At 45.7% G+C, this 14,037-nt stretch overlaps 1 protein-coding gene across 3 annotated transcripts in view; it reads left to right on the top strand.

Annotated features, from left to right (window-relative positions):
- Positions 1-14,037, top strand: part of LOC112223248 (helicase SRCAP) — a 28,982-nt gene that overhangs the window by 5,409 nt on the left and 9,536 nt on the right. For 2 of the 3 annotated variants that reach the window (XM_042305371.1, XM_042305372.1), the window contains exons 4-23: positions 380-427; positions 754-1,008; positions 1,177-1,362; positions 1,731-2,070; positions 2,768-2,946; positions 3,087-3,165; positions 3,264-3,353; positions 3,530-3,706; positions 3,893-4,104; positions 4,362-4,539; positions 4,662-4,798; positions 6,646-6,815; positions 7,086-7,278; positions 7,450-7,586; positions 7,811-7,997; positions 8,117-8,438; positions 12,072-12,281; positions 12,470-12,634; positions 13,341-13,490; positions 13,595-13,981. In XM_042305371.1, coding sequence (XP_042161305.1) covers positions 380-427; positions 754-1,008; positions 1,177-1,362; positions 1,731-2,070; positions 2,768-2,946; positions 3,087-3,165; positions 3,264-3,353; positions 3,530-3,706; positions 3,893-4,104; positions 4,362-4,539; positions 4,662-4,798; positions 6,646-6,815; positions 7,086-7,278; positions 7,450-7,586; positions 7,811-7,997; positions 8,117-8,438; positions 12,072-12,281; positions 12,470-12,634; positions 13,341-13,490; positions 13,595-13,981 — 3,802 coding nt within the window. The remainder of the gene's footprint in view (positions 1-379; positions 428-753; positions 1,009-1,176; positions 1,363-1,730; positions 2,071-2,767; positions 2,947-3,086; positions 3,166-3,263; positions 3,354-3,529; positions 3,707-3,892; positions 4,105-4,361; positions 4,540-4,661; positions 4,799-6,645; positions 6,816-7,085; positions 7,279-7,449; positions 7,587-7,810; positions 7,998-8,116; positions 8,439-12,071; positions 12,282-12,469; positions 12,635-13,340; positions 13,491-13,594; positions 13,982-14,037) is intronic. The other variant, XM_042305373.1, reaches the window with a different exon arrangement.

Below are 14,037 nucleotides of genomic sequence, written 5' to 3'. Positions count from 1 at the left end.
TAATTAATATGCTATGGTTAGTTAAATGTAGGAAAATGTAGCTGGCTCAGTTGGTGCTGCGATTATATTTGAATGAGGCAATTCCATGAAATCCTGTTGAAAGTGCAAAGCTACAAGTCATACGTTTATCATTCAGATAAGTTTTTGAGCATGGGACTTTTTTTCAGGTGATGAAAAATGAACACGCAGTCGTAATTCAATGCTTTTATTTAAGACGTTAGTTTTCAGCATGTTTTCAGCATGTTTTCAAATGATAGCATTTCATTCTCAGTTCTCTAAATTGTTTCTCCATTTGTTGCATGAAATGATCTGTCATTATGCAGTGTTTTGCCCGAGTGATTTAAAGTTGGCCGCATGTTAAGCCATGTGTGTTTTCCAGCATGAGCAGAGACAGAGCAGGCCAGACAGAAAGGCCCTTTTCTCAAAGGTAAGCGGTGGGTATCAGACACTCCGATAGGATCACACTTGCAGAATGATCACTGAACCATCGTTCAGCTGATATTTTTCACCTGAGATGGCAGGTGGCGCACACACTGCACAGTTTGAACGGGTGAAGGCTACAGAATATTCATCTGTTTGTTTTGTCTTCAGTGCCGCATGTGATTTCAAAGAGAATTGTTGACAGCTTGATGTACAACATCGTGTTGAGACAGGTTTTTCTGTGATCTTGAATGCATGTTTTGGCCTCTGTTCCTGTAGGCACAGTCTTGTTATGGTCCTGCTCAAAAGTCCTCGTTACCTTCTCATCTCCAGGTACGCCAGTGGATAGCAGACAGGGTCACTCCAAGTTCGTCTCCCTTCTCGCCCTGTTCTTCACCCCCCTCTCCTAGCCCATCTTCCTCCAGTGACTGGACTCACAGCACTACTCCCCTCGCTCTCCGAGGTCCCCGGGGTAGGTTCCTCTCCCCGCCCTCTATGGGCCTGGGAGGTTCCTCCCCATCGGACCCGGTCACTCCCTATCGACCCCGCATGGAGCGTCACGCCGACATGGCCGAACTGGCCAAACACGTGAGTCAGCGTTCTCCTGCTCATCCTTCTGACCTTTGGTCCTAAATGTCAACTGAATGGTTTTTTATTTATTTAATATAAAAAATAAAATATAAAATAAACAACTGTCTAGACGAGAAAAACTTTATTTCTTTGCTTCCGGATGTGAACTATGTTGTGTTGTTGTAGGAAGCTGAGATAGAGGGCAGGACCCTAGCGTTGAAGAGAGAAGGCTTCTGGTCTATAAAGCGACTGACCCGTCTGACAGAGCCGCTCCGGCCCAAGGTGCACTGGGACTACCTGTGTGAGGAGATGCAGTGGCTCTCTGCTGACTTTGCCCAGGAGAGAAGGTGGAAGAGAGGGGTCGCCAGGAAGGTCAGAGGCTCCCATAGATCATTTTCATTTCACATCGCTTGGCACCTATCCAAAGTGGAATCCATAATGCAGAGAGATTGGTATTACCTACTGATGGCTTAAAGCAGGGGTGTAAAAGCGAGAGGGTCCAATCCGGCCCGCGTGTGGTTTGAGTAAAAAATACCGGCTGTATTTCTGCCTGCTTCAACGGCAATAGTTCAGATACAAATGAAAACATGAAGTGGCCCCAGGAATCGATAGAACACCGCTCAGAGATGCACAGAAACGGTATAACATTCAACATGGGTGAATATCTCCTTTAACTGCCATCATTCAGGTTAGGTTCAAAAAGTTCAAAGGAACTCAAAAATATATGTATGTTTCTGCAGGTGGTGCGGATGGTGATGCGACACCACGAGGAGCTAAGGCAGAAGGAGGAGAAGGCCAAACGGGACGAGCATGCTAAAATCAGACGAGTTGCCTCCAACGTAGCCAAGGAGGTCCGGGCCTTCTGGGGCAGTGTTGAGAAGGTGGTGCAGTACAAGCAGCAGTCCCGGTTAGAGGAGAAGAGGAAGAAGGCCCTGGACCTCCAGCTGGACTTCATCGTGGGCCAGACAGAGAAATACTCAGACCTCCTCAGTCAGGCCCTGGAAACTGCACCGGCTGGGAACAGTGAACCTGCACCCTCGCCACCCAAAAAATCCCTTCCACCTGCTGTGGATGAGGATGGTGAGGACTGTTTCTTTGCTAATTGTTTCTTGTGAATCCAGATTGCTCCAATTCAGAATCTCTAGTCCTTGCCTACCTATAATTTACAACATAAGGAGGTTGTTGTAGCCACAGCTCTTAGATCAGCTGATGTGTTGTATGTAGTGCATCCTGATGTAAAATACCTACTGTGTGCCACCAGTTGGTGCTACACATTGTTGGTGGATGCATTGCTTTGAGACCTTGTGAAACGTGCTATTTAAATGCAATCAATTGCTAATATTAGTCCAAAGCTTATTCCGTAGATTGTTGCTAAGGTGTACGGTAGTGCTCCTGTATTTTAGTCTCCATTAGCAACTGTCAGGCTCAGTGATGTCAGTCCAGTGACCAGACTGGCTGTGGCTGTTGGGTTAGGCTGCTGACAAATTGCTGTTTGTGCAGGAAGCCATTGGGAGGTCAACAGTGACTTCAGTGCAAGGGCTGCTCAACTACTAGAGAAAGCGCTGTCTTGACAAGTGGCCAGTCATCTCCTGCCATTTATTTCTCGCCAGAAATTATGCAATTATGCTTCTCTAAAGTGCATTGACATTCCAATCATCAGACCTGGCCTGCCTTAATGGAAGCGAAACTTATCCTGGTACTGAATCCTGCACGGCTTCCAGATGCCTTAACAGACCGGTTTTAACTTTCCTCTGTCTCCCCCCCCCCCTGTCTGCAGACCGAGACTTTGAGCCTCCGTGTGGCGAGGAGGAAGATGACGAGGAGACCATCGACGTAGAGGAGGCACAGGACGGCAATGATGCCGAGACTCAGAGGAGGGAGATGGAGCTGCTGAGACAGGAAGGGACCATGTCCTTGGCAGAGTTGCTCAGCACCCTCAAACGGCCTCATTCACAGGTGGGTACCACTGGCAAAGCCCCTCACTCATACCGCACTCCTATGTCCTTCCTTTGTATACGTTGGTGCACATTACAACTTCATTGATCATACTGTAAATGTTGTTATTCGGTGGAGACTGACTTTTGTTCCTTCCCCAGGCCTCGGAAGAGGAGTGCTCAGACAATTCGTCAACAACAGTGGGGGAAGACGAAGAGTTCACAGCCAACGAAGAGGATGGTGAGGCCCTAGTAATACCATTGTAGTTGTGCATTGTTCAATGGATAACTTGGCTGTGAGCATTGGTGTAATTATTTGTCCCCGTCTGTGGTGCTCAGCTGAAGACGAGGAGGACACCATCGCGGCCCAGGAGGTAGTGGAGGGGGAAGCTGATCACGCAGGAGAGCTTGATGACTTGGCTAAAGAAGGTTACCACCCACACTACTAAAACGTCTATCTGCTGCACAGATAATGACTTCAATGTGCTGCGTAGTTGTTTTTAAGCTGTTGTCATTCAAGCCCCAAGTAACTGCTATATCCCTGTCTGTAACATCTGTTATTTAAGACTGCTCTAAATGTTATTTTCTTCCCGTTCCCCTGCCAGGTGACATGACTGTGGAGGAGCTGCTGGAGAAGTACAAAGGAGCGTATGCCTCTGATTTCGAGGAGCCCTCGGCGTCCGCCTCTCCTGCCAGCACAGAGGAGTCTGAAAATTCCGGAGACGAGGAAGAGGAGAGCGAGGAAGAAGAAAGTGATGTGGAGAGCAACACCACCTCCTCAGGTACTGCCCACACACACAAGCAATGTTGGAACATCTTTTCTCTCTGACCTTGCGAAAGCTCTGGGAAGCTTCTCACTGTAAATGGACCAACAAACCAAAAATCTACATTTTCAAGTGCTTTTACTTCATGTCCTGATTATACCACCCTCACTGCGTTACCCCTCTTCTCAATGAACCTCTCGCCAGATGACGAGGACAGTGAAGAGGACGAGGTCAGTGACATTGAGGAAGAGGACAGTGAGGAAGATGAGTGCGGTGAGGGGATGGAGATCCTGCTGAAGGAGGGGGACCACAGCCCCCCTCTGCCAAGCGGCCCGCGACCCAAGAAGGAGATCAGCCACATTGCTGCTACTGCAGAGAGCCTCCAGCCCAAAGGCTATACCCTGGCCACAACCAAGGTGGGTAACCCATGCCTTCTGACACTGGCCAGATGATCAAACATGAAACTAGGATCCTTTGCTATAAGCTTGTTGATGACTTAAGGGGAAGGTTGATGCTTTTCCATTCATCCCCTTCCAATAAGCCCGTCCTCCACTTTTAAAGCGACACCAGCCTCCGCTGGCTTGGGTGGCTAGGATTCCACCATGATGCAGTGAAATGTAACTAGTCTGCATCTCTTTATTTGTGTCATTTTTTTTTTGTTCTCCGTCAATAGGTCAAAACTCCCATTCCCTTCCTGCTGGTGGGCCAGCTGCGTGAGTACCAGCACATCGGCCTGGACTGGCTGGTCACCATGTACGAGAAGAAGCTCAACGGCATCCTGGCTGACGAGATGGGCCTTGGGAAGACCATCCAGACCATCGCCCTGCTGGCTCACCTCGCCTGTGAAAAGAGTAAGACATTGAGTCATTCATTACAGTGCTTTCGTCCATTCATACACTGACGTTTTACCAAGGACAATAGAAGATATGCACACAGCCTGGATATCGGATACTTAATCAAGTTGGTTGTTCAGGTAACTGGGGGCCCCATCTGATCATCGTGCCAACCAGTGTGATGCTGAATTGGGAGATGGAGCTGAAGCGCTGGTGTCCCGGATTCAAAATCCTCACTTACTACGGCAGTCAGAAGGAGAGGAAACTCAAGAGACAGGTAAACCACTACCAACAATCACCAAATCCCCTTGTAAATGGATACAAATCATCAAATTGTTACTAACTCAGCACAAATCGCTCCTCACGAGGACTGCTCTCCATCGCACTTTGTTCTGGGCAGTCCTCCAGCTTGTACCGTCTATGTCCGGATGATATGGCCTAAAAATCATATCGTTTTTTAAAACATTTTTTTTGTGATGTTTATTTTCTAAATAAGCATTGTTGTGCAATTAAGGGTAAAATACACGCATTTCAACAGACAGCAATGATCTGAATAATTAAGGGCTAGTGAAGTTATACCTAGGCTAAATATAAGCCTTCCACAACCATAAGACCCACTAATAAACTATTTTGATAAAATAATGAAAATAACTTGCTATTTTTTTGTTGTTACAATAATCACTTTTCTGGCTTTCAAGTCTATGAAGAAAGCTGTTTTTGTTACAAATTTAACTAGAACTATGCATAATGCACTAACTTCTTGTAGCAGGCATCTGGCTATAGAAAAAGAACACTGGTCTCAACAACCTCAAGGCCTCGTGTTAGTGATTAGCCAGCTAACCTTTATATTTAAGTTTAGCCAACTTGGATCTATTTGCTAGCTAACAAAGTTGAACTGTTATGAACACACTCTTCTGCCTGTCTCCAAATGTTTGAAAAGCATGTTAGCCTGTCCACTTGGTTCAGGCGTTGAAATCAAGTGTCCTACCTTATTTTTCAGAATGACAACGAGTTGCCAATTCCTTATAATTGTTTTATGCTTATTGCTCATTTATGAAACACAGACTAGACAGCAGCATTTTAGCCACACTGTTATATTAATGGTACATTGTACCAATGCCGCTTGCAACAGACTGAACATGGATTGTTGTTTTAGTAGTGTCTGCTCTGCGCGCTATTTGAGGAGTTGAGACATAAAAAGGGCATAGTTTAAAAAGTTAACTTCTCTATTACCGTAAATAATGTCTCAATGTGTTGGTGTCCATATTACCAATTTTTGTACCAAACCTCAAATACAAATAGCGTGTTGAAACAGCTTGCCAGAGAGAAAGATGTGATCTCTCAACTTTGTTGGCGTGAGAGGCAGGGGTGTGTGTGTGTGTGTGTGTGTGTGTGTGTGTGTAAACCGAAGAGGCGAAGTGAGAGGTATCACTCTTGCTCAAATGTCAAAATAAGGCCAATGCGTTTCTTTGGGCTTATTTTGGACCTAAGCTTGTTGACTGTCCTCTAGCCTTTGGGACAACGACTCCCACTGTTAGTGTGAAGAAGTGCATCTCGTCATTATATGCAGATCTGGTGTAAAAGGAGAGCTCAAAAATACAACATGACAACAAGTGGACATAAACTCTAAAACAAAAAAATAACAAAACCTTGATTGAGATACAGGCATTTGGAATATCACGCAAAAACACACATTCTAATTAATCTAATGAATTTGATGTATCACAAAGCCCTATAGTTCCACCCATGCCGGTTGTCTGTGTCTGCCGTAAACTCCTGCCTCCCCTGTGTGTCTTTGGCGCCCTCTTTTCCTTTTCGTGTTCCAAATGAATCTTCCCTGGTGCTGCCTCATCTCTTCCCTGGTGCTGCCTCATCTCTTCCCTGGTGCTGCCTCATCTCTTCCCTGGTGCTGCCTCATCTCTTCCCTGGTGCTGCCTCATCTCTTCCCTGGTGCTGCCTCATCTCTTTTCTGGTGCTGCCTCATCTCTTTTCTGGTGCTTCCTCATTCCAACTGAACAAAAAGTCAGCCTTGCATTCTGAAGTGGATAAAAGCCCTGGCCCTCTGAAGTGTCACTGTTTCAATAAACTAATGAAAAAAGTCCTCTCTCCCCTTTCTCTACTCAGGGTTGGACCAAGCCCAATGCTTTCCACGTGTGCATCACCTCCTACAAGCTGGTGCTGCAGGACCACCAGGCCTTCCGACGCAAGTCCTGGCGCTACCTCATCCTGGACGAGGCCCAGAACATCAAGAACTTCAAGTCCCAGCGCTGGCAGAGCCTGCTCAACTTCAACAGGTCCGCACTAAGGGAAGGGGATGTTTATAGACGGCCAGTATGTGTTGCCAGTGAACATCCTAATCCTCATTTTATGAATAGTAATAATACAAGATTTTTATAGTGCATTTCTAAAATCCTTCAAATGACGTGCTCCCATTTCTCTGCATTCTTCCTGAACCAATATCAGTCCAAATTACGACAACTTAAGCTGAAAGTTCTTCGTCCACTTAGAATATAATAAAGTTAAATCCCAACCTAGTGTCATTTTAACGTTCTCTCTGGACCCAGTCAGAGGCGCCTGCTACTGACAGGCACCCCGCTGCAGAACAGCCTGATGGAGCTGTGGTCCCTGATGCACTTCCTCATGCCCCACGTCTTCCAGTCCCACCGAGAGTTCAAGGAGTGGTTCTCCAACCCCCTCACCGGTATGATCGAGGGTAGCCAGGAATACAACGAGGGCCTGGTCAAGAGGTTACATAAGGTAAGGACTCGGGCTGCGATAGATGGAGGGGACGCGTACTTGGGCAAGGGGGTGTGGATTGGTCAGAGTATGTGGGGGGGTCCAAATGAACTGTTAATGCACGTTGAGATGTTGTCAACGACATTCTGCTCCCTAACCTGACATATCACCACTTTCTGTTTTTCCTTCTAGGTGCTCAGACCGTTTCTGTTGAGGAGAATCAAGGTGGATGTGGAGAAGCAGATGCCTAAGAAATATGAGCATGTGGTGCGCTGCCGTTTGTCCAAGAGGCAGCGCTTCCTCTACGATGACTTCATGGCACAGGCCTCGTAAGTATCTATAGGGGGTTACTGGAAGCAAATGATGCATTGCAGGAGGGCTCATTGGTTTGAAATTCTGCCAGTAATACGCTTTTTACCTGTATATTCTTATTCTTCATTGCCAGAATGTTATTACATCACTATGATGTCAGCTTGTACTGTAGGTTTGCTTAGATCATCTACTAGTTAATATTGTAAAGGAAACACCTTTTCACCCTTTCTATTTCTCTCAGGACCCGGGAAACGCTGGCTAGTGGTCACTTCATGTCTGTGATCAACATCTTGATGCAGCTCCGTAAAGTGTGTAACCACCCCAACCTGTTTGACCCTCGGCCCATTCACTCCCCCTTCATCACCAAGCCTATCGTCTTCCACACTGCCTCCCTGGTACAGCGAGCCCTGGACGTCTCCCCATTCAAGGTTACTGCTCCCACTGCCCCCTGGGGATGGGGTGTGTCACTGGAGCTGTGCAGTCTAATTTAAATGCATTTGTACTTATCTAAACGTCCATAACCTTACCCCTCCTCCTCCGTCCCCAGCGCTGCGACCTGTCCATGTTTGACCTGGTGGGTCTGGAGGCCAACGTGTCCAGGTACCAGGCCGACGTGTTTCTGCCTTCCAGGAAGGTCACCCGTCAGCTGATCCAGGAGGTCATGGAGTCTCCCGACCCCCCTCCCCGTCCCAAACCCGTTCGCATGAAGGTCAACAGGATGTTCCAGCCCTTACCTAAGGCTGATGGTCGCACGGTGCTGGTGGTGAATAAACCCCGACCCACCTGCCCTGTCACCCCTGCTGCTCAGGCCTCAAGGACCCCTCTCATCCAGGATGTGACGCCAACCCCTACACCGCCAGTCCAACAAAGTTAGTACTAAATAGCTTGGATTTCGGAAAATATTCAGACCCCTTGACTTTTTCCAAATGTTACGTTACAGCCTTATTCTAAAATGGATGAAATAATTTTCTTACATCAATCTACACACAGTACCCCATAACGACAAAATAAAAACAGTTTTGCAATTTTTGCTCATTTCTAAAGAATTAAACACTGAAATATCACAGTTACATACATTACCAGTCAAAAGTTTGGACACACCTACTCATTCAAGGGTTTTTCTTTATTTTTACTATTTTCTACATTGTAGAATAATAGTGAAGACATCACAACTATGAAATAACACGTATGGAATCATGTACTAACCAAAAAGTGTAAAAACAAATTAAAATATATTTGATATTCTTCAAAGTAGCCAACCTTTGCCTTGAGTGCTTTGCACACTCTTGGCATTTTCTCTTCATGAGGTAGTCACCTGGAATGTCGTTCAATTTACAGGTGTGCCTTAAGTTAATTTGTGGGATTTCTTTCCTTAATGCATTTGAGCCAATCAGTTGTTGTGACAAGGTATGTGTGGTATACAGAAGATAGAACTATTTGGTAAAAGACCAAGTCCATATTATGGCAAGAACAACTCAAATAAGTAAAGTCCATCATTACTTCAAGACATGAAGGTCAGTCAATCTGGAACATTTCAAGAACTTTGCACTTGAAGAAACTTTCAGTCACAAAAACCATCAAGCGCTATAAAACTGGCTCTCATGAGGACCGCCACAGGAAAGGAAGACCCAGAGTTACCTCTGCTGCAGAGGATAAGTTCATTCGTTACCAGCCTCAGAAAATGAAGCCCAAATAAATGCTTCACGGAGTTCAAGTAACAGATGCATCTCAACATCAACTGTTCAGAGGAGATATGTGAATCAGGCCTTCATGGTTGAATTGCTGCAGAGAAACCACTACTAAAGGACACCAATAAGAAGAGACTTGCTTGTGCCAAGAAACACGAGCAATGGACATTAGACCGGTGGAAATCTGTCCTTTAGTCTGATGAATCCAAATTTGAGATTTTTGATTCCAACCGCCGTGTATTTAAGAGACACACGTGAACAGATGTTCTCTGCATGTTTCGTTCCCACGTTGAAGCATGGAGGAGGTGCTGTGGTGGTGCTTTGCTTGTGACACTGTCTGTGATTTATTTAGAATTCAAGGCACACTTAACCAGCATGGCTACCACAGCATTTTGCAGCGAAATGCATTCCCATCTGGTTTGGGCTTAGAGGGACTATAATTTGTTTTTCAACAGAACAATGATCCAACACACCTCCAAGGTGTATAAGAGCTATTTGACCAAGAAGGAGAGTGATGGAGTCCTGCATCAGATGACCAGGCCTTCCCAATCCCATGATCTCAACCCTATTGAGATGGTTTGGGATGAATTTGACCGCAGAGTGAAGGAAAAGCAGCCAACAAGTGCTCAGCATATGTGAGAACTCCTTCAACACTGCTGAAAAAGCATTCCAGTTTAATCTGATTGAGAGAATGCCAAGAGTGTGCAAAGCTGTCATCACGGTGAAGGGTGGCTACTTTGAAGAATCTCAAATATAAAATAAATGTTGATTTGTTCAACACTTTTATTTTCTTTTTTGGTTACTACATGATTCCATATGTGTTGTTTCATAGTTTGTCTTCACTATTATTCTACAATGTAGAAAATAGTACAAATAAAACAAACCCTTGAATGAGTAGACGTGTCCAATCTTTTGACTGGTAGTGTTAGTATTCAGACCTTTTACTCAGTACTCTGTTAAAGCACCTTTGGTAGCGATTACAGCTTCGAGGTCTTGGGTATGACACTACAAGCTTGGCACACCTGTATTTGGGGAGTTTCACCAATTTCTTCTCTGAAAAACATCCCCATAGTATGATGCTGCCACCACCATGCTTCAGCATAGGGATGGTGCCAGGTTTCCTCCAGATGTGATGTTTGGCATTCAGGCCAAAGAGTACAATCTTGGTTTCATCAGACCAGAGAATCTTTTTTCTCATGGTCTGAGAGTCTTTAGGTGCCTTTTGGCAAACATCAAGTGGGTTGTCATGTGCCTTTTTACTGAGGAGTGGCTTCCATCTAGCCACTCTACCATAAAGGCCTGATTGGTGGAGTGCTGCAGAGATGGCTGTCCTTCGGGAAGGTTCTCCCATCTCCACAGAGGAACTCTGGAGCGCTGTCAGAGTCACCATCGGGTTCTTGGTCACCTCCCTGACCAAGGCCCTTCCCCCGATTGCTCAGTTTGGCTGGGCGGCCAGCTCTAGGAAGAGTCTTGGTGGTTCCTAACTTCTTCCATTTAAGAATTATGGAGGCCACCGTGTTCCTGGGGACCTTCAATGCTGCAGGAATGTTTTGGTACCCTTCCGCAGATCTGTGCCTCGACAATCCTGTCTCAGAGCTTTACGGACAATTCCTTCGACATCATGGCTTGGTTTTTGCTCTGACATGCACTGTCAACTGTGGGACCATATATAGACAGGTGTGTGCCTTTCTAAATAATTTCCAATCAATTTAATTTCCCACAGATAGACTCCAATCAAGTTATAGAAACATTTTAAGAATGATCCATGGAAACTTGAGCTCAGTTTTGGGTCTTGTAGCAAAGGGTCTGAATACTTATGGAAATAAGGTATTTCTGTTTTGTTTTTTTATAAATTTCTAAAAACCTGTTCTTTCTGTCATTATGGGGTATTTTGTGTAGATTGAGGATTTTTAAAATTGTATTTAATCCATGTTAGAATAAGTCTAACGTAAGAAAGTGGAAAGTCAAGGGGTCTGAACTGTCTGAATGCACTGTAAATACTGCTTGAGTAGTTGCAAAATTTACACGGAAAAAAATCTAACATATGATCCAAGTGTTTTTGTAATGGTCTGATCTTAGATGCACTATGCAGAAATCGCTCTGCCATTTCCTGGTTGCTAAAATTCAAATAGTTTGCCTAATTTCAGTTTGTGACAAAATCAAGCCAGTTGTGTAGAGAATCATAGTACCATCTACCCCGCTGTGAAATATATTTTCCATATCCAAATGTATTGTATTTTCAGCTGTTTGAAGCTGGTGTACGAAACCGAAAGTAAAAGACGCAAAAGCGGAACTTAACGGGAAGCACAGAAATGGCGCACACAGAAACCGATCTCTACCGCTTCTGAGTGTGACAGATCTATAACTTACATTTCTATGTGCATTTTTTGGGGGGCAAGCCCAAAAAGTAGCATGTGGCTGCTTTAAAGGAAAATTCTACTCCAACTATTTTATTTTTTTCATTAGTCCACTGATACAGTCCCAGAAAGTTTTGCATGTCAGCAGTTAAGGTTTCAAGATATAGGACTTTCAAGAAGCATAGAGTCACCTGCCACTTGATGATGTTTCTTGCATCATATGATGCTTCTTGAAAGTCCAATATCTTAACTTTGCTGCCGACGTGCAAAACATTCTGGGACTGTATCAACAGTTTACTAATAAAAAAATATACCAAAATATATCGTTTTTGACTTTCCCTTTAACCTTGAATGCTGTTAAACATTTCTTGTGGAAACCTCTACTCAGCCAGACAAATGATTCTACACAAACAGACATAATGTAATACTTTCTTCCCTTGTTTCTATGAACCTTCAGCAGTGTGTTCAGTGGCACCCACAGCCCCTCCTCGCCCGCCCTTACACCCCAGTGGCCCCTCTGTCATGAGGTCCGGCTCCCCAATGCCAGTCCTGGCCGTACGCCCACCCACCACCTCCTGCAACCCCGCCACCCATCTCACCCCTCCTCCCAGCAACATTTTGACCCAACGTGTTTTGCTCAGCCCAGACATGCAGGCCCGGCTTCCCTGTGAGTACCTGCCATTCTCACAAACACTCTCTCTGTCGGGCAACGAATGTGCATGAACAGTGCATAAGAACAAACTGAAAATGTATTAGACTGTAAATTCATGATATTTTTATTTTATTTTTTTATCTCTACTGGTGAAATGAAACTCATCTACATTTTAATATCTACCATTTTTCTCTCTATCTCAGCTGGGGAGGTAGTGAGTATCGCCCAACTGGCCTCATTGGCCGGGCGTCCTGTGTCATCGTGCCAGGGAAGTAAGCCTGTCACCTTCCAGCTGCAGGGCAACAAGCTCACCCTGTCTGGGACCCAGCTCCACCAGGTTCCCATGGCACCTCCACGCCCAGTACAAGGTCAGGTCAGATCCCAGCACTAACTACACTACATGGAGATTCACCGAGTGTACAGAACATTATGAACACCTGCTCTTTCCATGAGACTGACCAGGTGAAGCTAAGATCCCTTATTGTCACTTGTTAAATCCACTTCAATTACTGGAGATGAAGGGGAGGAAACAGTTTAAAGAATGACATTTTAAGCTTTGAGACGTGGATTGTGTATGTGTGCCATTCAGAGGGTAAATGGTCAAGACAAAAGATTTAAGTGCCTTTGAACAGGGTATGGTAGAAGGTGCCAGGCGCACCGGTTTGTGTCAAGAACTTCAACCCTGCTGGGTTTTTCATGCTCAACAGTTTCCCGTGTGTATCAAGAATGGTCCACCACCCAAAAGACATCCAGCCAACTTGACACAACTATGGGGAAGCGTTGGAGTCAACATGGGCCAGCATCCCTGTGGAACGCTTTCAACACCTTGTAGAGTCCATATCCTGACGAATTGAGGCTGTTCTGAGGGCAAAAGGGGTGCAACTCAACATTAGGAAGGTGTTCTTAATGTTTTGTACACTCAGTGTATATTACCAGAATGGCTTATGTCATTAAACTCTAGAACGTGCTGATATAGACAGCCATATTGGTGTTCTATTTAAGTCAGGGGTACAGTATCTATCCTGCACTGACAGGAGTGTCTAAATGGTGTGGTTCTTACTGTGGGCTCTGCAGGTAACGTCATGCATCTGGTGACCAGCGGAGGGCAGCACCACCTCATCAGCCAGCCAACCCAAGTAGCAGTTTTCAGTTCAGCCAATACCCACGCTGTCCCCACCTCTCCTGTACCCTCGGGAATCCAGCTGCCTTGCAATTCTTCTCAAGGTACAGCAGCATCCCCTTTCTAAGACTATGGTCACTGATCTTCGTTCGTGGTCTTTTGCCCTGGTTCAGTGACGGTTGTGTTCTTACCTGCCTTTCCTTTCCAGTGCCCTCCTCCGTGGTGACCAGCTCTGGGATTGTGAAGATCGTGGTGCGCCAGTCAAGCAAGGAAGGAGGGGGTGTACCCACCCTGGCAGTGCCCCCTTCTCCTCGCGTAGCCCCCCAGGCGTCAACCTCCATGCACCATCATGCCAATACTGCCGTGAGAACTCCTGCCCCCCAGCAAACGGCCCATCGCCACCCCGGGCCCACCACTGCTCAATACACCCTGGCCCCCCTAGAACCCCTACCTCAGTCACAATTAGAACCTGTACCCCAGCCCCCTCGAACCCCTGCCCCCCGTAATACGACCTCAGCCCTCAGTCAGTCCCAGCCCCCTCGCCCAGTGCTTAAGGTAGTAACGGGACCAGCAGAAACCAGCACAGAACAGAAAGGTGAAGAGATTAATGCAAATAATTATTTTATTGTTCTGTATTTACAATCCCTGTAT

The sequence above is a fragment of the Oncorhynchus tshawytscha genome, linkage group LG24 (genome assembly GCF_018296145.1).
Source record: "Oncorhynchus tshawytscha isolate Ot180627B linkage group LG24, Otsh_v2.0, whole genome shotgun sequence".
In the NCBI taxonomy this organism is placed as follows: domain Eukaryota; kingdom Metazoa; phylum Chordata; class Actinopteri; order Salmoniformes; family Salmonidae; genus Oncorhynchus; species Oncorhynchus tshawytscha.
Note: the sequence above shows the minus strand (reverse complement) of the source record. Positions and strands in the feature narration are given on the sequence as shown.